The following is a 27,015-nucleotide window of genomic DNA, read 5'->3' as shown; positions in this document are numbered from 1 at the left end:
TTACTTCCAAACCTATCTCTTTACTTACTTGAAGTAAAATTCTCGTATTTTCCTTAATCGTTTGTGGATTTTCTGCTAACATATTCACGTCATCCGCATAGACAAGCAGCTGATGTAACCAGTTCAATTCCAAACCCTCTCTGTTGTCCTGGACTTACCTAATGGCATACTCTACAGCAAAGTTAAAAAGTAGGGAAAGGTGATAGTGCATCTCTTTGCTTTAGCCTACAATGAATTGGAAACGCATCTGACAGAAATTGACCTATACGGACTCTACTGTACGTTTGAATGAGACACCCTCCTACCCTATGGTTTGTACAAATCTGTGAAAACAAACCTGTGTAGGCTTATAAGTTATATGTGTGTATAAAGGCCCGTTAACTCCATCCGGTGAAGATTATACGACTTTGTAACGTCTTTGGTTATACGGAACAAGTTACTGTGGATATTTCCAAAGTTGTCATCAATTCCTGAGTAAACGGGTCCGGGGTCATAAAAAAGAGCAAGATTACGTTAGATTGTGAAGTTTTTATTTCTTTTTCCGAAATAAAATGAATAAATTCTTCCGCATACTGTGTAACAGATATCAAGGACGTTTGAACGCCGAAGGGTCTTCACTTAAGGCAACACTGGACAAAATAGCGGCAACGGATAAAATCCCGTGCACATACGTAAATGACAGAACAAAGAAAAATTGGTACGTAGAACCAAGGACCCGGATTCGATCCCCGGCGCCGGAGCGAATTTTTCTCCTCTAATAATCATTATTATCATAACAGATATATTCTATAGGACCAAAAATTAAACTTTACGTAGATCCTTGGCTCAACAGTGCATAATACTGTGGAATTCCAGCCACCAAGTCACTCAATTAAGTGCGCTCCTTGTATAAGGAGCTCCAGGGACTGGAATGCTTTACCTGCAGACTTAATAAAGGCTTTACCAACAACCAAAAATGTATTTAAAAATAGGTGTTGTGTAAGTGAAACGTGTTCCTGTCAGCGAAGCTTTATAGTTTATAGTGGCAGTGCAAAATATTTGAACAGTGAAATGTTTTTGAAGTGTTAGTGAAATCAGAACAGAATCAGTGAAATGTGTCGTAGTTCCAGTGCAGTGAGTGAGTTGACAGCGAAATGAGTGTAGTGTTGAAAGGTACTTGTGCAGATATGAACACATCATACTCGTGGGTTTTAGTTCGAACTTAGGTTTAAGATACAAATTAGATTTACTTTAAATGTTATTTTAAGTGATCATGCTTCATTTAATTTAGGATATTCCCTGAAATTATTAATAATAATAATATTATTATTATTAATTATTGTTAGTATTAATTATTAGTATTATTATTAATTGTATTTTTAATTAATAAGTTTATTATTGTCATTATTGAGTATAATTAGTTACCGCTGCCACCGGGTATATACCCATTGCAGTGTGAATAAATACATACAAGATACAAGATAATGGCAGTTGCCTTAATATATGTCAACGTATATGTCGAACTTGAAGTCAAGCCATAAAGGGAAAAACATTAGAGGACAGGGATTCAATCCGGTGCTGTGGATTGAACTTCGGCGTAGCTCAGTGGTTAGAGCACTTGATACGTAGAACCCCGACACCGGAGCGAATTTTTCTCCTCTAGTAATCACAGATAATGAAAGATTAAATGCCAGTGTTCCTGTAATTCCAATTATAACTCTTGTTGGAAAGCTGAACCACAGTAAAACTACACGAAACTTCTCACACATTATATAAGTTAGTAGGCCTATATAGGCTGGTTGACCTTAAAGTTTTATATTTTGCTTTCACAATGTCGCACTTATTCCTTCAGATTTGTTATTTCTTCCTCGATACTGGGACTCTTTGTACCTCTATTCCATAATCTGCCATCTTACTAGCCGATTTTCCCTTCTCGAATTTCTCAAACACTTCTAATTTCATTATTAGCGTGCTGTTAATGTTGCATCGCGTTTTTAAGCGATGACAATGTATTAGTCAGAAATGCAATCCATGAAGACTGAAATAAAGTAGACAGGAAATCTCACTTTCACACACGTGCAGCTATAGACTGTTGTTATTTATCTTTGCACAATGATACATTGCTTGACATAGGTTATAAATATATTGTTATAGGAGGCTTCTCATGAAAATATGAATTCATGAGGTGCTTTATTTTGTTGCGTCAAAGAAGTGCCGTTAACAACGCAATGGAAACAAGTTAAAAAGGATAGGCAGCACATGAATAACCCGCATGATGGTGGAAAAACAGGCTTAAGTTATTGAGGTACTATCTATTACAACACTGTTTTGTTCACCACAAATTCTACTTTGAGTTTTCGGGATATGAATTCGTGCCTCTTGCAGTGAAAACGAATGCTTTAACCGCTCGACTGGTAGTGTTCATTAGTTTATTACTTTACGACGAATGAGGATCAAAATATAATTTTAATGAAGAAAGATTTGGGTTTGTCCTTTCTCATGCTCATGTAAAATAACACCACCAAGACTGGCTGCTCACGCAACTTATGTTTCGTCAAGTTGAACAGAACAAATCATGGATCACTTTAACAATTACGCTAATATTTACAATTTAAATTACAGTATGACGATTTTGAAAAGCCGATTGTCAAAAAACTGCTTTTCGTCCCAATAATATTATCTGTCTTCAAATATTACTTTTATAGAATATATTTTTTTATTTTTAATAAGTTATATAAATTTTTCTTCATTATGTTATTCATTCCTTTGTTCCAAATTATCTTATTTAACACTGAATTATAATTGTTTAACTCTTAGAATTACATGTATCTAAACATATCTACATTTTACTCTTTGTTTTTTCTCTCGGAAGGCCGCAGGCAAGCACCGCAGCCTTAGACTTATTATGCAACCTCCTTATGTTGGAATAATTGTTGAAGTCCATTAAGGATCGCTCTTCAAGAGCATGATTCACTGCATGGTGCCATCGTATCGATTCTGCCACAGTATCCAGTCCTAACTGGAAACCTGATCCGACATATTTTGTTCGCAATTCATGTGCCTGAATCTGTTGCATCCTTAACCAGAAGAACATGTCGCAGTCGATTCCACGACTCACCAAGGCGCCAGCTATCCGAGGGAGCTACACTACTCCGGTCGTCCACAGTCCGCTTAAAAGCCCCTGCGACACCGCTGGATATGTGGAGCTCCCGCAGACAGATGCCCCCTATAGACAGATCCTGGAACCACGTCCGTCATGTCCTCCTGATCAACCTGTAAACTATTAAGATGATTAATGGATGATACTAATGAAGGCGAAATGAGTTCGAGGTCCAACGTCGAAGGTTACCCAGCCAAGAAGGCTAACCGTTACTTCACAGACATTTTATTATTATTATTATTATTATTATTATTATTATTATTATTATTATTACTGTATTGCTGTTTTATAATCAGGCAGCGCATTTTCGTTCCCAAACAAGTCAAGAAAGTTGTCGGTTAGTATATCCTGGAGTTTCAGGGTTCAACTCTGACCTTAAATGCTTATGTCAGGACGCTACGAAAGATAAAACCTAGTTTCGTACATAATAATAATAATAATAATAATAATAATAATAATAATAATAATAATAATAATGGAACATGATGAGAATGGAGAAAGTTACACAACACAGAACTGCACGCATTGTATTCTTCACCTGACATAATTAGGAACATTAAATCCAGACGTTTGAGATGGGCAGGGCATGTAGCACGTATGGGCGAATCCAGAAATGCATGGAGTGTTAGTTGGGAGGTCGGAGGGGAAAAGGCCTTTGGGGAGGCGAGACGTAGATGGGAAGATAATATTCAAAGGGATTTTAGGGAGGTGGGATATGATGATAGAGACTGGATTGATCTTGCTCAGGATAGGGACCAATGGCGGGCTTATGTAAGGGTGGCAATGATCCTCCGGGTTATTTAAAAGCCAGTAAGTAAGTAATTAAGTAAGTAATTGAGTAATGGAGCATGATAACTGTAAGTGGGAGTGCTACTAAATTGAAATCGTCTGTCCAGCTACTTTTTAACCATATAGATGCACTAACACTGCGAAACTAGCGCTCTACAAAATATTAGTGCTATATATGACAGGGAATATAATTAAATCGATGATAATACTGAACTAGTATACATAATATACATTATAGAACGTAATAGTAAACATGATAAACATTACCAATATATACTCTAGAAATACAATATATATATATATATATATATATATATATATATATATATATAATCAATTCATTTAACAAAATCAACTCCGTTACGGTAAACAAAAAAAATATATATTGTGAGTTTATGAAATTCATATGTTTTACCATAACTGTCAGTAAAAATTTGTTTAAGCTAAGAAAATGTTCTTCCTACGTCACAAGATGTTACAGTGACATTTACATTTTACACAATATATATAAAATACAGATCAAAATTAAATACAATATAACATACATTGATAAATTAATATAATATTAACACAAAAGTCTGAATTAAAATGCAATATTAGAATCAGATCACAATGTAGTCATAACTTGGTCTTTTACATAAACAACATTGACGATGAAACGCCTATATTGTACTATGATTCATAATCTATGCGTACCTGCTTAGAATACTACTCCGATTATGCATCCATGGCTAACGGGCCACGTTATGCATCGACACGACGTGACGTAATAGACGTACAAGAAGAAACTATTCGATCCGCTGTACGTTTGGGAACAAAAATGTGCTGCCTGTTTATAATACGTGCTATGTATTTTGATACTGGTTGAGTGGAATAGAAGTCCTTGAGGCCTTAACTGTGCGAGTAAAAATAAATCAAATGAATAAATAATTTTATTTAAATTATAGGAAAGGTCATCCTAGTGCATTCTTTATCACTAGAATACAGTATATTGTCGGTCCACAGTCTAGTATATACAGTCACGAAGCTAAATTTGTAATAAATATGCATCCATAGATAGTTGCTAACCACTAGGATCGCTACTATCGCCTCATTACAGACAATGCGAAATAGAATCTGCAAAGTCTATTGTTCCTAGCAACCTCATCAACTCAAGCTTCGTGACTGTATATACTAGACTGTGGTCGGTCTGTGGGGTCTTCTAGTTTTGAATCATGAATAGAACGTCAAACTGCAAACAAACAAGATGCAAATGTCCCCTAATAGTATCTGCGTCGCGCGCGAAAAATGACGTCACACTAATATAGTTTATGAATAACTAACCTTACCTCCGTACGTCCTGTGACAAAATACGGTCCCCAGTGACGATATTCGTAAAAGGCCGGTTGAAAATCTACATGTCCATTACGCAAACACGTCATAGTTTCCATTTGTAAAGGCAGCAGCTTCTTTGTTCTGTTATTGTATGAGACTAGACCTACTGTGCAGTAAAGGAACCAACTTTCGAGATCCAAAACAAACGAACCTTTGTTGCTTCGAGGGTGTGAGTCATAAAGATCAACAGAGAGCCCGCGGTAAGAATTAGTCTGTCTTAAGTTGCTTTAATTAGGAAACAGTTAATTAACTTTGATAAATGATATATTTTTGTTTCATAAAGAAAACTGTTTTCATTATTACTAATGGAGCAACGCTTTCAGAATCTCTTAGGATATGAATTACTGTCAAACTTTCACAGACATATTGCTATAAATCTACTTCATCAGAAAATATCTTCTCACTGTAACTTAAATCAGGAAGCTATTTCACTGTACTATAAATATACCACACAGACAGTATACTCGAAAATGAAACACACAAATCGTAGTCTGAGAGAGCAGGTAAATAAATACATCACAGTGTAGCACACATTACATTTTTAAAAGCAAAATAAAACTACCTTCTGATCTGTTTTTGGAAGACGTGAAATAGGTAAAATCTCTATAAAATTATATCAGTATTGACACAAATGTTATTTGTTTCAATATGACGTTAAAACAAAGAAGTTTTGTATCATTTTATGCGAATAAAAGATATCAGCGTTTCACTTGGTAACGACTGAATAAACTAAAGATCACCGGCATAGGTTAGGCGGTAACGCGTTTGCCTGCAATTCCAGAATTGTGCTCGGACGTGAGTTCATTCCTGATTGGCTGATTATCTCGTAGGGTTTTTATCTAAGGTTCTCCCCAACCGTAATGCGAATTTCAGGTAATCTATGGCGAATCTTCGGCCTCATCTCGCCAAATACCATCTTGCTATCACCTGTTGTATCGACGCTAAATAATACAGTTGATAGAGCGTCGTTAAACAACCAAGTACAGCTCTTGCATTTTATCAAGACGCTCCCCCACTCTTCCTACAGAGCTGCGCACGAGATCGAATGAGTCTGCTTACGAATTATAGGGGAATGGGTTAATTTTTGCCTTGAACTCTGTAGACACTCGCCCGACCTTCCCTTCTACTTTTACGCTCTCCACAGAAACGTTGTCCCCGTACTGCACATCGCGTCTTGACAAAACGCATGAGCTGTAAAAATATATAAATAAAATGCCGTTTTCTGAAAGGCAACGAGCAAAAATGCTTGTTGTATTTTACGGAATTTGAAAGTGTAATATCAGTTCAATGCTTTCGCCGCGAGTACGGTGTTCGGAGAGCTCCGAATTATTACCGCTAGTCGATATGTTTATGGTACAGCACGTTTAAAGGAAGTGGGTCTGTTAACATGCCATACATTGGTGGACGTAGGCGTGTTCTCGAAACCAAAACTGTTGTTCGCGCTGTTATGTCAGCAAGTTCCAAGAAGAGTCTTAATTTAGACGATACTTCGCAGAAATGGCTATGCCATAATTTCTCAGCTTCATCTAAGATACACCTATCATAGGAAATGTGTTTAGTTATTACAAGTTGTGAATCTGCAGAAATGAATCGCATTTGCTCTTCATTTGCCACCTCATTAATTTGTGTTCGCATATTGTTTTCTATCGTCGCCTGGCAACCTGTATTTTTGTTATCAGTTGATTGTAGGCTGAAAACACAGCTTATTTTGTGTGATTTCATAAATTTAATTAATAAAGATGATTTATGTTATCTCTTGAAGGTTAGGCCTATAAACCATTTTAAAATAATTTGATACACAAATACAATTATTACATGAAATGCTCAAATTTTTTGTAGCTTTATTCTCTTCAGCTCTAATCAACAATAACAACAATCCAGGTTGCTAGGCGACGATATAAAACAAAAGATGCGAAAAGAAATAAACACATAAAACATAAACACATCCAAAACAACTGTTGTTCCGTTTTCACTAAGGTCCAGTGGTCTTAAATCTCCTCAATCTTCTTTTAGGCTCAAAATTCATCATTCTGATTGTTCTCAAAATTGTGAATGTCCCATATTAATCGAATCCTCAGAAGTTAAGTATTTAGTCATTACAATCGACCAACACTTACGATGGAATAAACATATTACATATTTATGCAATAGATTACGTAAAACAATTTATATCTTTGTTATACTTCGGTCATATTTACCAGTTAATATTTTACGTCTCATTTATTTTGCTTTATTTCAATCCATTCTCCAGCATGGACTTTTAGGATGAGGAAATGCTTGTAATTCTAATCTCACTCCACTAATACTTATTCAGAAAAGAATAATTAAAATATGCCTTAATAAACCAATTGATTACTCATCCGAGCTTTTGTTACTGATTTTAATGTTTTTAAAATTAAACAAATTTATTATATTGTCTTATTAAACTTCATACATAAAAATCGTAATAAATTCAAATTGTATGACCATAAATATGGAACTAAAAGATCCGATTTTATACAACTAGAGGAACCAAAGAGTTTCACAAGCACAGCTCTTAGCCATGGTACCGACTTTGGTCCAAGGTTATATAATAAAATAATTTAAAATACCCAAATTTGGAAAATTTTAGTATCAGAAATTTAAAAAATAGCGTTAAGAATTTAATTTTTAAAGAATATATATTCATTTAATATGTTCATGTATTTGTATGATTTAAATTGTTAAAATTGAAATTGTATTTTTATAGTTAATTCATTCCTATAATTTTCTTTTCTTGGCCCACTTTGTGTCAAGTAATTATCTTAGTTTGTGTTGAGTATGCGTTTAAATAACTCCCTGAGCACGAGTTTTTACTCCTTCAGGGAAGAATTAAGACTGTATTTTGTACATGTTATTTTTTTAACAATAAACAAGAAACAATATAAACAATTGAATGCTCTTTCATATTTAAGTATAAAAATATAGGGGTGTCATTTAAAGTTCAAAGTGGGGGTGACTGGGGTGGGGGGGGGTGAAATATAAAATGCAATTAAGCCTGGTTTCAGACTTCCCCCTCAATATCTAAATTGACGTGTTTTTTTGTTTAAATTGAATTCAATTTAAATAATTAGTTATTTAGACTGGGAAGTTTTGAAATGAAAACCCTGTGTGTGTATATATATATATATATATATATATATATATATATATATATATATATAATATGAATGTTAAGGCATTAACTCAGTAACTATTACCAAGCCCCTGTTTTGAAGACTTTTCGCACAAGGAAAAAAAAATGTAATTCGTACTGTATGCTAAACTCCAGCTGTTAAGGTATACAAATCGTTAACCCTCAACACGGCTTTAACGCTGGTCTGTCTTGCGTTAACAAGGTTACATCATGCTCAAATTTAAAATAATTTTACAGTGTGTATGTTAAGAACACGCGTCACTAGTTTTACCATAACATTATTATTGATTTTTTATGTGTGTGAGCTATTTTTGAAAAGTAGACTATACAGTTCTCGTAAAAATTATGTAGAAGATTTTTTTTTCTGCTTGTGAATTATTTCCTTCCTATATTCCTCTAAACGTGCTCTTCTCGGCATACTAGTTGGAAATCGCTGCTATAGTTTTGTGCCGTAGGCAGTTTAATAACCTGGGAATTTGTAGGAAGTGTGCAAAAGTAGTTAACGATAAGAGGAAATAGAGATTAAAACGATAGAAAGTGTCATAGATCATATCCGTGGTGGTGGTGGTGGTGGTGGTGATGATTGGTATAGATAGACTTTATTTTATGGTATTGAACAGTCGAATATACTCTTATCTAATCTTAACTAATGACATGGAAAGTCAGTGTATTGACATTCAAATCTGAGGATTTTTATTTACTTATTTATTTACTTAGTTACTTATTTATTTATTTACTTGTTTGTTCGTTTATTTATTTATTTTTATTTATTTACTTATTTATTGATGTATTTATGTACAGTATTTATTTATTTATTTATTTATTTATTTATTTATTTATTTATTTATTTATGCTCGACCATGCCGAAATGTAGTAATTATTCACCTGGTAGCAGACCTTTAATGCCTGTCATTAAAGTACACCTACTCATTAAAGGTCAGGTCTTTCAGCCAATGACGACTCAGGTTACAACTGTTCAGCCAATGACAGCAGGTCAGCTTTCTACCGTTACAAAACCGCAAGTATCGATTATTCTCGGATATGCAATCGAAAGAGAATTAACGAAAAGTCACGGAGGGTGGAAATCCAATACTGTCGCAGAAGGTTATGTTCTGTTACTATAATAATTAGCGTTAATTGTAAATAATATTCAAATAAATTCAATTTGTCATCTCGTTTTTCAATGTCTAATTTTATTTCAGTGTTATCTCTGTAGGTTCTTATGGCCTAGCAAGGTCACTGTGGACATCTGTTCCTCGGAAAAAATCAATACTTTCGCGTCTGCGCACATCTCACAACATACGGGACATTGCTCCAGGTCAGATACAATAAAATTAATAATATAAAGTTAGAAATATGGTCGAGCATAAAAAGTCGTATGAAACTCGCCTATAATGATAATTAAGAAGCTCGTATGAAAATTATGAAACTCGCTTGCGCTCGTTTCATAAATATCCATACTCACTTCTTAATTACCTTCATTATAGGCTCGTTGCATAATGTACTATTATTTACTTAGTTACTTATTTATTTATTTATTTATTATTGAACATTAAAGGCAAAGCCCAATTACAATGTTTAAGACTGACAAAGTAAGTTATAAAACATAAACAAGGAAGAGGAAACATACTCTTATTAAACACTGAAACAAAATAGAAAAAAGAGAGAAATTGAAAATAAGGTGTGAAAGTTGGTTTAAATTAACTAACAACAATATTCTGTAAAATATTATGATAATAAATAATTCCATATTTGGAAAAATTCATATTGAAAATGTCAACATTCCGATGGGATGTAATTTGTTGTATAATTGAAGGGTTCAGAGGCATACTGAACCAAGCGCCATATATTAAAAACGGAGAAAACAAGGGTTAAAATTAAGCGAATACCATATTCAATGAACATATAGCAATTAATATAAAGTATGCACATTAAAATTAAATGATATGTAAATCTACATTAAACTATGGTATTCAGTTAACTTTAACTCTTGCGCTCTCCGTTTTTAATAAATGGCATTTGGCCCACCATGGTTCTGAACCCTTCAATTGTAACATTTAGAAAAGTGAGGAATTTTTGTGCTATTCAGTATTTGCCCTTGGTATGAAAAATAATTGTATTTACGCTCGACCATGCTGAAATGTAGTAATTATACACCTGGTAGCAGTCCTTTAATGCATGTCATTAAAGTACACCTACTCATTAAAGTACAGGTGTTCAGCCAATGACAAGTCAGCTTTGTACCGTTATAAAACCTCATCCAATGACAAGTCAGCTTTGTTCCGTTATAAAACCGCAAGTATCGATTATTCTCGGATATGCAATCGAAAGAGAATTAGCGAAAAGTCACGGAGGCTGGAAATCCAATACTGTCGCAGAAGGTTATGTTCTGTTACTATAATAATTAGCGTGAATTGTAAATACTATTAAAATAAATTCAATTTGTCATCTCGTTTTTCAATGTCTAATTTAATTTCAATGTTATATCAAAGTTAATATTTAGTTTATTCTGTAGGTTCTTATAGGCTATCAAGGTCAATGTGGACATCTGTTCCTCAGAAAAAATCAAGACTTTCGCGTCTGCGCACATCTCACAATTTACGAGGTATTGCTCAAGGTCAGTTAGATACAAATAAAATGAATAATTTCAAGTTAGAAATATGGTCGAGCATAAAAAGTCGTATGAAACTCGCCTATAATGGTAATTAAGAAGCTCGTATGAAAATTATGAAACTCGCTTGCGCTCGTTTCATAAACATCCATACTCGCTTCTTAATTACTATCATTATAGGCTTGTTGCATAATGTACTATTTTCAATCTAGGAAAGGTCATAATGTATACACTTACTAATATTAAATAACAATTTATTATTAATACTCCAAATATGTAAGTTTGTACTTTTTGAAGTAGTTATGTAGGCCTATCTGATATTGTAATTCAAGTAATTATATTTTCTTGTTCTTGACGCATAAAACGTAGTCTGTTGTTTATTTTGTTTACATTCAGCACATTCTTGACTATATCTCGAGTGTTTCGCTATAGAGACACTTGTGATCATTAATATCTGCAGTGTGGCAGTCTTTCGTTCAAGTCATGTACGAAATGACTGGCGAAAAGGGTGCAGGGATAAGAAAGAAAACGAACATGTCTCGTTATGTAGAACTAGTTTTGTGTTCGGGAGGTCTGGAATTCGATGCCCGAGGCAATATTTTCTCATTGAAATATTTCTCAGCTTCCCCTTTGTTTCTTGAGCATATTCCGGGAATGTACCTAGAACTGACCATGAACGTATATCCCCACGATCCTTTCCGTATTATAATAATGCAGGTTCTTGCATCATTTTAGTTGGAGCTTCGGTAAGCGCTACCATTTATTACACAACGTAAACAGAAGACAGTGTCAGTTTCAATTGCAGTTTGTTGAGAGAAAGATAGTATTGCCATCTTTCCTGTTGTCTTCAGTGCCGTTTCATCATTGTCGCTGTCTTTATCGCCGTCATTGTAATTATTTTTGTCATTATCGCTGTTGTATTTGTCATCGTCACCATTGTTGTCGATCATCATTATCGTCGTGGCTATTTCTCATTGCCGGCTTGAGCGTCGTTGTTTTCGTCGATATCATTGCCATTTTCGTTGTAGCAATTTTCATAGCCGCCATATCTTTGTGACCATTGTCATCGCCGGCTTGGTCGTCATTTTCATCCTGCCCATTGTCATCGCCGGCCTATCATCTTGTTTTCGTCGATATCATTGTCATTTTCGTTGTGGCAATTTTGATCCCCGTCATATCTTTGTGACCATTGTCATTGTCGACTAGATCCTCATTTTCATCGATATCGTCGCCATTGTCATCGCTGGCCTATCATCTTGTTTTCGTCGATATCGTTGTCATTTCGTTGTGGCAATTTTCATCGCAGCTTATTTTTGTGGCCATTGTCATCGCCGACCTGATCATCGTTTTCGTCGATATCATTGTCATTTTCGTTGTGGCAATTTTCATCGCAGCTTACCTTTGTGGCTATTGGCATTACCGGCTTGATCGTCATTTTCATCGATATCATCGCCATCGCAAAGATCGTAGCCATTGTCATCACCGGCCTGATCATCGTTTTCGTCGATATCCTTGTCATTTTCGTTCTGGCAATTTTCATCGCCAAAATATCTGTGATCATTGTCATCGCCGGCTTTATCGTCATTTTCATCGATATCGTCACCATTTTCATCGTGGCCATTGTCATCGCCAGCCTGATCATCGTTTTCGTCGATATCATTGTAATTTTCGTTGTGACGATTGCCATCGCGACTTTATCTTTGTGGCAATAATTGTCATCACTGGCTTGATCGTCGTTTTCGTCGATGATATCGTCATTTTTGTCGTGGCCGGCCTGATAGTCGTTTTTGTTGATATCATCCTCATTTTCGTTGTGGTCGTTGTCATCGCCGGCCTTATCATAGTTTTTTTTAGTCGATTCATAGCCATTTTCGTCGTGACAATTGTCGTCGACGGCCTTATCTTTGTGACCATTGTCATCGCCGGCCTGATCGTCATTGTTTTCGTCGATATCATCGCCATTTTCTTCGTGACCATATTCATCGCCGACCTTAGTCTATTGCAATATCAACTCTTGTTTTTCCTTGCTTGAATAACATTTTACGTAAATCATTACAGTGCTATTATTATTGCATCAATAACTACTGTATTAATAATAATAATAATAATACTTACTTATTCGCTTTTAAGGAACCCGGAGGTTCATTCCCGCCCTCACATAAATCCGCCATTAGTCCCTATCCTGAGCAAGATTAATCCAATCTCTATCATCATATCCCACGTCCCTCAAATCCATTTTAATATTATCTTCCCATAATAATAATAATAATAATAATAATAATAATAATAATAATAATAATAATAATAATATATTTTAGTACAACATCAATCAATTCAATTCAATTCAATTTATTAAGCCATTAAACATACAGTGATAGGCTTCATCACAAAAAAAACACATTTGAAAATACACATATAATTGAAAACAGTAATTATAATGAAAACACAAAACACTTTGAAACTCTAAAATTAATTAAAACACTTCACTCTTATGTAATAATTGTAACTAATCTAAATAACTCTAAATCAATGAATCTAATTCTTATATAATTGCAATGCAATTTTGGGGGTACAAATATACTTTGGGGATACGCTAGCAAAAAAGATTGAATACCAGTCACGAAGCTCAATGCGTAGTAAATATGCATCCATATATAATTACTAACCACTAGGATCGCTACTATCGCCTCTTAACAGACAATGCTAAATAGTAGTGCACAGTCTATTCTTTCTAGCACCCTCATAAACTCAAGCTTCGTGACTAGATATACTAGACTGTGCTTTTCCTCGATCATCCTGTATCGTCGTTGTATCACCAACATCATCATTGTCTTATCACCATTACCATCGCCACGATCTTCCATTATTATTGTCATCATTATAAGCAAGATGGATTCGTTTATTTCGTCTGTTGCATTTCCAGGATTACGAAGGAATGTTCTCTCCACAGTCCATTAGTATATTTATTGCTTTGATAGAAAGAAGAAGTCTTTGAAGAAACCAACCACAGACCAAGACTGCGGTATTAAATAGCCTTTATTGGACAACTGACCTACCGAATTCTATAACGCATCTGTACCAGGTTATTGGCTCTTGTCGGGAGGGCCGGATTTGATGTCCAAGGTCGACTATTCTGAATGGTCATCTTCTTTGCTTTATTCTCTTTGGAACACTCTTTTGTATACGACTATAGGGCATGAAAATGATAAAACATGTCTGGAATAAATACTGCCAGATTAATTTGTATATGTCAGACTGATTTTAGTTGCTTATTTTTCTATCATATTTGCAATTGGTGGTCTAGTAACTTTCAGTTGAGAATTTTAAAGATTTTACAAGGACTAAAATAATATTTGCAGAACTTACTCAGACCCGGTTTCTTCAACCTTTGTTAAAATGTACCTAACACAGCGTTAATTAACTGTAAGTTAAAAGTATGAATTGCTGTTAAAAATAGTGCGTTTCTTCAACTTTACATTTCACATTTTAACATTCTGTTTGTTAACTCACTGTCAGGACCAGAGATTCTAGAGTTTAACCATAACCTATAACCAAGTATAGGCTCACTTCTGTTTTCTGAACTCTGACAATTGCGATTCTCGCTAGTTTCCGTTGTTTGATTCAGAGAGAATAGAAGTCTTTCTATTCTCTCAGGTTTGATTCCTGCTTCTTTCCTCGTCTGTATCACAATAGCGTGGAGCAGCGTATTAGTATTGCTGTTATGAAATGGAAAACACTGGAACAAAAAGAAATCTTGGGACTAATTTCTCTTCGTTCGAAAGAAACCTTCTGCTGGAAATAATTTCGCAGTATAAACCAATTATTGAGAATAAACAAACAAACGCATCTAAGTTGAAAGCGAAAAGTGAGGCTTGGCAGAAAATAGCTTACACCTTTGTATGAACTTCTGTTGTCAAATCACAGAAATCATCCCCTCTGTTTATGTATTCATGGATATCATTTTCTAAATAATCCAGATATATAACTTCAGCATCTAACGCACCAGCCATATTGGATACATCTATGCTAACAGAGAGTTAAATGATTTAACTGCATCAAATAGGGCAGTTAAATTAACATAGGTTATAACAGGCTGTTAGTACTAACAGTAGTTGAAGAAATGCTACAACTGTTAAGTTTACAGTTAAAATGGAATAACACACTGTTATAATTTAACAACGTTTGAAGAAACTGGGCCTCAGTGTTTTAACTAAATAAGGAACATAATGTAATAAAATTCTCTGGACCAGTGGTATTCAGTCTTTTTTGCTAGCGTACCCCAAAATACCTTCTTTTTTACCTTCGTATCCTCAAACTTCATTGCAATTGTATAAAAATTAACAAAATACTATGATTGATGTATTCAAAATAAATTATTATTATTATTATTATTATTATTATTATTATTATTATTATTATTATTATTATTATTTATTACTATTATAATTATACAGGCTGTTTACTTATTATAATTACACAGGCTGTTAAAAAAGTATCCAATATTTTAGGTGATAGTATTCATCAAGACAAGAAATAATGTCTAATAAACATGGGTCCTACAACACATATTTTCTGAGATCTGAACACTTGTTCATAGGAAGTGCTCAATGTGACATCCATTTATGGCAATGCATTCCTCTGCCCTAGTTGACATCCTTGGCATGAAATAATGATAGAGATGATGTGAATTTTTTTAATCAGCACGTGTGGGCTGATGAAAATCCCCATACAGTTGAAGAAACAAGGCATCAGCACCGATTCTCAATCAGCGTATGGGCAGACGTTCTTGGTGATAGATTAATAGGGCCATACGTGCTACCACAGAGACTTTCAGGACTTTTTTTTATTAACGTATTGCCTGCCTTTCTGGAGAATGTGCCATGTCAGCAGAGACTAAAAATGTGGTTCATGCACGATGGCGCACCAGCACATTTTCTCCGCAATGTGCGTGAACACCTGACGCTGACATTTCAGGACCTCTGGATTGATTGGGGAAGCCCCACACCTCGGCCTGCTCGTTCCCCAAACCTAAGCCCCCTAGACTTTTGGTTATGGGGACACATGAAGGAACCAGGTAAATTTCAAAGAGTGCGTGATTTCTTACGCCGAAGGGCAGTCAGATCTCAGAAAGTATGTGTCGTAGGACCCATGTTTATTAGACATTGTCTTGTTTTGATGCATACTAGCACCTCCTAAAATATTGGATATTTTTTAACACTCTGTACATATAGTACCGTAGTTACTGATGCAATAATAACAGTAATAAATAATATAAAATGTTACTGAAGCAAGAAAAAACAAGAGTTGATGTTGTGAAAGAAAACATATAAACTGTAATAAATTATCAACAAGCATAATAAAGTAAATATGGCATCATTTTTACATACCTAATCAGTGTGATACGTACCTCCGGGGATACGCGTACCATAGATTGAATACCACTGCTCTAGACCATTTCCCACTGCCATTTATTATCAGCCATGATATCTTTCTTCGCTCATTGTTTGCTGATATTCAGTGTCACCAACACAAGGAATATAAAAGACACTACGCGATACATCACCATAAGATAGAGAAAAATACTTATTTTTTTTTGTTTCCATTGTTGGATACACTCTTTTAACACTTTATTAAACACTGATTAACGTTATAACGAAGCTTAGGCGGACAATGACGGACACCACTCGAAACTAATCAGGCAGGTATTTTTTTTATAATATTAACACAGTAAAGAAATTACAACGTTAAGCAGTAACGTAATTTTTATTGTTTTGCTCCACTGTAAAATACATACTTAGTCTTACTCCATTTTGTATTGTGTTTTTGGTAAAGAGAAAATAATCCTCTTTTAGGGAAATATAATAAGAATAAACTATCAGAAAGAGAGTTTGTTTCATGACGGTTAATATTATACGAACCTACAGACACAGAATTTCATCTCACAAGCAAATATTCTGATGGGGGCAAATAAAAAAAAGTTAATTTTTTTCTTTCACCATGTTAATAATTATTAACATTAATGTCAAAAGAGCTGCTTATACAAATTTTGGCCACTCGACCGCAATTATGAGGGCCGTAAAAAAATAAGTTCGTCAGGGGCCGTTAACAGAAACGATACACAATTTCATTGGAACAATTTTACTGGAAAAGACACAGAAATTCTTGAGCTATTTTTAAACACATTTTCCATCGAAATTGAGACTTTTTTATATCAGGGAGAGATAGAGAAGTGCAGACTGCTGTCAAACGCTGGTTCCGATCCCAGGCGGCTGACTTCTACGACACAAGGATACAAAAATTGATTCCATGGTATGGCAAATGTCTCAGTTCCAGTGGGGGATATGTTGACAAATAGCGCAACAATTGCTGTATCTGTTTCAATAAATCTTTCCATGCAATTGTGCTTTTTTTCTGTAAACGGCCCCAAGAAAAATCACTTTCTGGACGGCCTCGTAATTGCGGTCGAGTGGCCAAACTTTGTATAAGCACTTCTTTTGACATTAGTAACAATGTGGAAGAAAAAAATAACTTTTTTATCTGGCTCCATCAGAATGTTTACTTGTCAGACTAAAGCCTACTGTACTTCTCCATAACCATTGGTGATATAGCCACGGCACATGATAAGGTCACAGGACAGGTCTTGCCTCCTTTACTGTACATGCTACAAATTATATCGAAGGAAATACTTCATTTTGATTATTTTGGTTTAGGGAAGATAGTGTTTTTAAATTTATTTATTTATTTTTAGGAAATTACTCATTTTTTATTCAGAGATTTATAGTACCATTTTGGTCCAGGGGAAATACTCGTCTTTTTGCACATTTCTTCATGGTTAAATTGTGCATAAACAGCATATAGTCAGTCAGTGGGCTAAGGTGTAAAGAATACTCAAATGAAGTACTATTGGCTAATAATTATATGATAATATGAAAAATAAATAGCATACAATAATTCAAAATTAGGGAAAACACGGGAATTTTACTGGAAGCAAGTAAAGAGATAGGTTTGGAAGTAAGGCTAGGGCTCCACTAGCTGTGTTTGACGGCTGCTGTGAGCTGCATTCTACTGCCTAGATTTGTACTGCAAGAAGGTGGCTCTACTTAATGTAAATTCTCTGCGTTTGAAAGCCGTAGTCTACTGCTCCGCTCTGCTCTTGCCCGGCTCCACTCCTGTTGTTCAGTTGAAAACAGCGTTGTGATGTTCTTTGTGTACTACAAGATCAAGCAAAAATTGCAGTGAAAATGAGCACACTACAAGTATTTATCAAGGTGATTGTATGTTTGCTATTGGTTCGCTGTCGTCGAAGATCGCATCAAAGAAAATGGTGGATACATCCAATATTAAGCAACAGAAAAACATGAATGCATGTTTGCTGCAATGCATCACAAACATAGGGAATATCCAGCAAAATTTGTTTAGTTCTACTGGATGTCGGAATTTTGTTCTAGGCATACGAAGTAATTGTTCTGTATGGTTGTGAATCTTCGACTCTCACTTTGAGAGAAGAACGGAGGTTAAGGGTGTTTGAGAATAAGGTTCTTAGGAAAATATTTGGGGCTAAGAGGGATGAAGTTACAGGAGAATAGAGAAAGTTACACAATACAGAACTGCACTCATTGTATTGTTCACCTGACATAATTAGGAACATTAAATCCAGACGTTTGAGATGGGCAGAGCATGTAGCACGTATAGGCGAATTCAGAAATGCATATAGAGTGTTACTTGGGAGACCGGAGGGAAAAAAAGACCTTTGGGGAGGCCGAGACGTAGATGGGAGGATAATATTAAAATAGATAGAGGGAGGTGGGATACGATGATAGAGACTGGATTAATCTTGCACAGGATAGGGACCATTGGCGGGCTTATGTGAGGGCGGTAATGAACGCCCGGGTTCCTTAAAAGCCAGTAAGTAAGTATACAATAATTCAAGACACGGCTTCAGATATTGGACTGTGCAGTATAAATGAACATATGAATGAATAAAATTGGTTTTCTTGACATTTAAGAGCGAAATTTCAATGATATATTAATTTACAGAAAACGTAATTAATTTTTTTTAGTTCAGTTTGCATATTATAGCTGAAACCTTACCAATCGTTTCTATAATATAGCACTATCTTGGTTTTCCCCTAACCCAAAGGCAAGAGCCACGATAATTTAAATTGCCAAGTCATGCAATTAATTAACCTGTAGTATCCATTGCTTTGTCTGCAGTAAACCAAGCAATTAAATTGAAACAACGTCTGTATACAAAGAGACTCAAGTGTGTTAAACTAAACGCTTAAAATACAAATACGTCATGAGATTAGTTAAAACATATACCGAGTATTGTAATGTACCGAAGTACATGTGATATTTCTGTGCAGGAAATCTGCGTTATCGTATGATTAAGGATGGGTGGAGCGGAGAAAAATTCTCTCCTGCACAGAACTATCATATGTACATTACAATAATAGGATATGCATAAATAATCACTTAGTGATTTAAGACGGCGCTCATTCCGTCGGATCCCGACCATTTAGTCACTCGTAATGAGTGCACCTCTGCACATTATGCCACTGTCACACATCTGTGACACAGTGCATGAGGGTTGGCCACTGAAGGGAAACTTAGACGTGGAACTTATACTGAGAGGATTCAATCCGGCGTTGGAGCTGGAATCCGGTGTGGCTTAGTGGATAGAGCGTCAGCACGTAGACCTGAAAACCCGGGTTCTGGTCCCGGTGCTGGAGAGAATTTTTCTCCGCTCCATCCATCCTTCATCACATATAGGGAGGCCCACCAAATAAAATCTTTTATCCATGACTGGTATCTAAACTGGTCTTTATTTCTTTGTCCTTAACAACCTAAACAATGACTTTATTCACAGCACTGAAATAAAAATTCACAACTTCTTCACAAACACACATTACAAAGAAAAGGCGTACAGTTTAAAATTAAAATTAGATACTAGTAATGGATAAAATATTGTATACCACACGAGAGTAAACAGATTTTATGCGCTAGTGGAAATTATCACTCTCGGCTTCGCCTCGGGCGCTAAACTTTCTACTAGCGCATAAAATCTAATTTTACTCTCTTATACTATAAATTATTGTAACCTACACTCTCAAGTTGTATAATGAAAATAGGCTATATATTGTGATATAAACATATAAAAATAATGTTACAGTTTTATGATAGGCCTAAGCTATTTATACAACAAAACTGATATTATGACATGAAATGTATATGTTCGAGGTCCAAGAGAAAAATTGTAATGTTGTGACACGGTAGGTTTACTCTGACATCACTCGTGGTATACGTGGAAACAGAAGTGTAAGGTGAACTTCGCGTCTCATGGTTTTCCACTCGGTCCATATCTCCCTATTCTCTATTTTAGGCCTAATGTGTCTCGAGTAGTGTCCTGCAATGTTCGAACGTGAGAGAGGCAACCAAGACATTAAAAACTCTGTCTTGTTTCATATGAAAAACTAATCGCAAGATCTGTGTTAAAATCCTTAAGCAGTTAAAACCTGAAAGGGTGGGAGTGGAGGACAGCGAATATTTTATACAAAGTGGAACAAACGAGACAGGCCTCCTCCTGCAGAGCGAACATCGACGAATATCGTACTTCGCCATGCTCGACAAACTTGAACCGAACATTGCGCCTGTAATGCACGACGCTATAGGCCTATATTACTCCGTGATCTCCATGAGGGAAAAATGCTATCTCGGCGCGTCAAAACGAAACTGAACAGGTATCCACTCTTTTCTAAATCATAAATCTGGAACTAAATGAGCTACAGACTTGGGGTTTGTTTTAAAAATAACTTCCATCTTCGAAGGACATTTCTCCCGCTTTGACCCCATGTATAGACAGAAAATGTAAAATAATAGTCCTATTTTTTAAAAATACAGGTTGGTTCAAAAGTCCCGCCCTGTATTGTTTAAAACGTACATACCAAAATGAAAAAAACCTTTACATATGTTGCTGGTGATACTATAACATAGCAAATCGGTATATAGTAAATTAAGACTTGCCTCACTTCAATTTCAAGACGAACGCCTCAAAGTAATATACTTTTTACATAGTCGCATCACAGCTATAAGCTATGAATGTCATAGCATAGTACTATAACATAAATTGGAAATCATTTCAATTATATGTTGAAATTTAAATATTGTAATGCAATCTCTACAAACGTGAATATCTTCAAAATATTTGTTTATAATAAAATAAAATTATAAAAAGCTATAAAAATGTCTAAACATAAATAAATATGTAAATCCAATAAAACAAAATTTAGTTCCTTGTTGAAATTCAAATATTCAAACATCACCTATACTACAATAGTGAGTTAGAAAAACAGGATTCACTAATAATGATTTCTAACAAAATGGCTTTTAGAATAACCTTAACACACAGGAATAAAAAAAATTGGAAACCAAGGTCATGATAATATAAATAAAATAACCATAATGATATAAATAACACGAAAGAAAATAATTTGGAACGAGACAAACTCTTAAACGTGGAAAATTAAGCTACAGATTGAATTTAATGTCCTAGAATTTTCATGACACAGATTACCAAGTGAGATAACAAGATCACCCCACATGAATAAAGCGAATTACTTTTTAAAGTAGATTAATAATTATACAAAAATTAATAGTATTTCTGGCACATTCAAAGAAAAACATATCTTAATATAGGCCTACTACTTTTATATTAAATAATAATTTTTTCTTAAATATTTAAATTCAGGTAATGTTTACAAACGACATTTAGAATAAGCTCACCATAGCAAAACGTCGCTTTACAAGTTAAACACATTAAGTCAAAAATATTATTTATGAAAAAAAAAAAAAAGGCGTATATAACGAACATGATGTATGTGTATAAACTTAGAATTGGAAAATCAAATACACATTTAAGGAAACAATTTACTAAAAATAATATTTTGAGGATTCAGCTTTGTCAGGAACTCTCAATCGCCTTTTTCTCAGAAGTAGCTAATATTTTTGACTTAATGTGTTTTGCTTGTAAACCGACGAAATTCACTTTAGAGGAGAAAAAGTTCTGACCGGCGCTCAGAAAATAAAGTAAGTTTTCGGAAATACAATTTGAAAAAATTCTGTATATCGCTATTCAGTCTCGTGCATTACTAGTAATATTAAAACATAATACGAAGGGGGGGGGGATTGCGTAAAATGTGCGGTCCTTGAAGTAAATATTATCACAGTAATCATCATCATGGGGCATAGCGATTCATTGATGTTCGAAAAATAAATACTAGGCCTATATATTCCCAGTCTGCCAGACAAAAAATTCTTTGTATAATTCTGTTTCTGAATCAGTTGAGATTTTGTTAAGTGGTACTGAACGTTGAGGAACGACACATTAAACACGGAAGACACTTTTGTCAGCCATCCGTGAACGGTACGTGCTGCAAGCAGTCGATACGGTGCGATTCGACTCCCCGTGGTAGTCACGTTCGTGAGTTCAATTCACGTCTACTACTTTAATAGTTCTTTGTCATTAAAGTGATGACACATGTATCGCATTAGGTGGCGACTCGAAAATGTGTTGACCCCACGTTGTACGATTCTTTCATGTGTTTGTCTAGATTTGGATTTAGGTTTAAGACAAATTCTGACAAGGATAATAACACTTTTGCTACCAAGGGGCGTAACTGGATTACTCCACTGATAATTTTTTAGTGTTTCCATTTTTATCCATATTTATTTTTTAAATTTCTTGTATAACTCGGATGGAATTAATTCCAGAGTGGAAAAAGCAAGCAAATCCACCCCCCGTCACAAGTCGCCGCAGAACATGGGATGATACAAATTAATTCAATTCGAGCTTTACCAATCTTATTAAGTACACAGGAGATGTCTTTCTTGGAAATAACGAAACCTCGTTTATTGCAAGCTTCTTTTATTTTCACTTAACTGTACTTGGCATCGGAAAGGGTTGTTATGTACCCCTCCCAAAAAGGCTCGGTTTTCTTGGGAATTTCTGCTGTGAGTCGCCGTGCACTCTGATTTCACTCACTACTGGTTTGTCACCTCGCGCCACAGTTCAGTTGTCGTGCGACTCCTGACGCACATGTTGTCATTCAAATTCGTTATCAGAGAACGGAAACAACCCTATATACTTTTTAATTAACAAAGTTAACATGTTATTATAGTGATAATAGAAATTTTTAACGAAGTGTTCAAATCCCCCGCCGTCCAGAAACGGAAGAATCGAAGACTACAATAGTTTACAAGAACAATGGTTTCATATAGTAGCGAAGCAATAAAAAATGAAAATTGACATTATTATTATTATTATTATTATTATTATTATTATTATTATTATTATTATTATTCCCATACACAAACTAGTGTAAAACATAAATAGGGATATTGTGTAGTACTAGAAGTATAAATACAAGCAGTAATATTTCACATTGATAAATTCAGACATTTATTGAGAAAAACACGTTCTCCCTATGCTCATAGCACGGCTACCTGACTGCTACTTGGACAGCTCATAAATTTCAAATAGGTGGAAGATCTAGTAAACACACTGACACAAGCGTTACAACCTGTCATATGTAACATGTTCAAGGATAAGGGTATTTTTCCAATTATTATTATTATTATTATTATTATTGTTATTGTTATTATTATTATTATTATTATTATTATTATTATTAATAGTAAATGTTGAGAACAGTAACGCCATTTTGTAGCACTTTGTAAAATCACTCGAATAACCTTATACCTCGTAAGGTTTATCTTGTCTCAGTAGCAATAAAACCAAGACCCTTCAAATGAGGGTGGAGATTATAGGAGGGTTGTAAATTTTCAGGATTCCGTTCAAAATCTTGTTATTGTACAGGCTACCGGAACTCAGTTTCTTGGAAGACAAGCTCAGTGACGGAACTATACAGTACGAAGAGAGATAGTTTGTTATTTTATTTTGCGCTACAGAATGTATCAACTAGTCCCTTCCGCCACTGGATGGATGGACGGCATCGCTCCACTCCCCCATCGCCATAACAACACAGACGAAGTAAGACATATCTCCTTTCTCTCTCTTTCCATAGTGAGACAAGATACATCACACAGACTTTAGAAAATGAAAGAGAACAGCTCCAGTGAGCCACGGTAATGTGTATGTAAACAGTTTTACCACACATTTGGTCCTCGGTAAAATACTATTTTTCACTCCATTTGAATTGTATTTTTGACCCAGGGAAAATACAGTACAAATTAAGTAAAAATTAGTATTTTTTCTTGAATCAAATTTAAGGCAAAACGGTTTAAGTACAAGTGCCACGAAATGGTTTTACTGTGATTATCACTTAGTCTACCTTATTATAATAATAATAATAATAATAATAATAATAATAATAATAATAATAATAATAATAATAATAATTTAATCTTCGATCTCGCTACGCATCACACATTGAACTGACGTGACTTGTGTTGCCTTATTTCATGGCGAAATAAAAAAACTGAGAGATGGTAACTTTACAAATAATCTGAAAAAAATAAATACGCAAGTTCGACGATCAGTGACAGGTTAGGTTTGGTTTGTTCAGGCTTTTGCTTTGCATATGCGCTTTTTGGTAGATGCGTACACAAATTTATTCTGGACCGAGGAACGGAGTGGTTTTTCGCGTAGTGCAACATGATGACTTAAACGTGATGATTTCCTTTGAAAACTCCTGAGAAAATCATCGATCTAGTATATCGATAGTATTCAGGTAAAAAGGCTTATTCCGCAAAAGAAAAATTTTTAAGAAACAGCTATAATTAAATTTTAAGACATTATATTAGTTACTTTATAGGAAGGAATGTAAACATAATTGTCAAAAAAACTTATCTTCAAGTTTTGTAATTATTAAATTTCAACTATTTACACTAATTACAGCCAAAAAAGTCACATTTAAAAATGAGGATTAAGCTCTTTTACCTGAACACCGTCGAATATTGTAAGAAACAATACGTATTTGTGGCGGATTGGGTGGTTTATTGCTTTCGCTGAGATCCTATCCAGAGTGGTGTGCTATAATTTCGAGGTCATTTTGAATGACTTCAATAGGTCTTTTTTTTGTCCCGTATGTTGTTCGTAGCAGCGTTACCTATTATTATTATTATTATTATTATTATTATTATTATTATTATTATTATAGGTTATTTTGCTAAGCTTTGTCAACGGCTATGGTTATCTAGCGTCTGGATGAGATGAAGTTAATAATGCCAGCGAAATGAGTCCAGGGTCCAGCGTCGAATGTTGTCCAGCATTTTCTCTCAATGGGTAGAGGGAAAACCACGGAAAAAACCTCAACCAGGTAACTTATCCGAATCAGGATTTGAACCGGGCCCGCTCGTTTCGCGACCATGCATGCTAACCATTATTCCACAACGGTGGACTATTATTATTATTATTATTATTATTATTATTATTATTATTATTGGTTATTTTACGACGCTTTATCAGCTGCTATGGTCATCTAGCGTCTGAATGAGATGAAGGTAATAATGCCAGCGAAATGAGTCCAGGGTCCAGCGTCGAATGTTGTCCAGCATTTGCTCTCAATGGGTTGAGGGAAAACTACGGAAAAAAACCTCAACCAGGTAACATATCCCAACCAGGATTTGAACCCGGGCCCGCTCGTTTCGCGATCATGCATGCTAACCATTACTCCACAGCGGTGGACTATTATTATTATTATTATTATTATTAGTTTATTGTTGGTTATTTTGCTACGCTTTGTTAACTGCTATAGTCATCTAGCGTCTGAATGAGATGAAGATAATAATGCCAGCGAAATGAGTCCAGGGTCCAGCGCCGAATGTTGCCCAGAATTTGCTCTCAATGGGTTGAGGAAAAACCACGGAAGAAACCTCAACCAGGTAACTTATCCCAACCAGGATTTGAATCCGAGCCCGCTGATTCCACGATCATGCATGCTAACCGTTACTCCAAAGGGGTGGACTATTATTATTATTATTATTATTATTATTATTATTATTATTATTATTAAAACAAATTATGATTTAACTTAATAGTATTTTTATGTAATATGTAAAAATGATATAAATAATATCTATTGTACTTGTATGTTACATAGAAATAGTTGTTTTTTTTTTTTTTAGAATTTATGGGGATGTAAAAGTCCATATTTTGTGGGATGACCATGAAAAAAATGTTTTGGATGTTTATGGGATATGACTAAATGGCACATAAAACTTTGACAACACAAACACAAAGATAAACACACTTCTACGACGCTGTAAAGTTTGCAGCTTATGAAAATATGAAGAAAGTTGGCATCACTTACGAATCTGGAAGACGCGACGCTCCTTGAGATAAACAAACCGGTGAAGACGTCGATATTCGAGTTGGAATACAGAAAACTTGTCTAGATTCCGGTTTTGTCGCAGACAATGAGGTGTACATACCTGTATGAACATCACGTGACGGAGATGCACTGTTAACACTGAGGCACTGCCGGCTACTACTGAAGAAGACGCTGCTAGCCAGGGAACCGGCCGTCCGCAACAAGTATTCCCCCGTACCGCCCCCCGCGGGGCCCCCCCTTTTTACAGGCAGGCTCCAGCGCGTCTGGCCCGACCCGATCAGGGGACTTCCAACCAATTCTTGTCTCTCTCACACCATTCTCCAGCTGTGACCGGCACAAATATCTCGTGCTCGTGCAGTCCTGGACTGCTCAATCACCTGCAAGCGGGCATGGAGATGTAAACATCTCAAGTGAATGATTGCCTTAATTCGGTGGCAATTGGGAGGCGACCTCTTCTGTGTTTATATGAGCGAATTAAGTCTGTATGATTCATACGTGCGTAAGCATTCATCACTCTGGGAGACAAACCAGTTGACAATGATTTCTTGCTTGATTGATATGACATTAATATATCGTGTCTTTCAGCCCGCTTTATTTC

The 27,015-nt window shown here is 35.2% G+C and overlaps 1 protein-coding gene across 1 annotated transcript in view; it reads right to left on the bottom strand.

Moving 5' to 3' along the window:
- Nucleotides 1–26,615, bottom strand: part of LOC138713986 (noggin-1-like) — a 162,342-nt gene extending 135,727 nt beyond the window's left edge. Inside the window, exon 1 of the mRNA XM_069846563.1 lies at nucleotides 26,518–26,615. Coding sequence (XP_069702664.1) covers nucleotides 26,518–26,529 — 12 coding nt within the window. The 5' untranslated portion in view covers nucleotides 26,530–26,615. The remainder of the gene's footprint in view (nucleotides 1–26,517) is intronic.
- Between the last annotated feature and the right edge of the window lie 400 nt (nucleotides 26,616–27,015).

Source organism: Periplaneta americana, chromosome 14, assembly GCF_040183065.1.
Source record: "Periplaneta americana isolate PAMFEO1 chromosome 14, P.americana_PAMFEO1_priV1, whole genome shotgun sequence".
Lineage (NCBI taxonomy): Eukaryota > Metazoa > Arthropoda > Insecta > Blattodea > Blattidae > Periplaneta > Periplaneta americana.
Note: the sequence above shows the minus strand (reverse complement) of the source record. Positions and strands in the feature narration are given on the sequence as shown.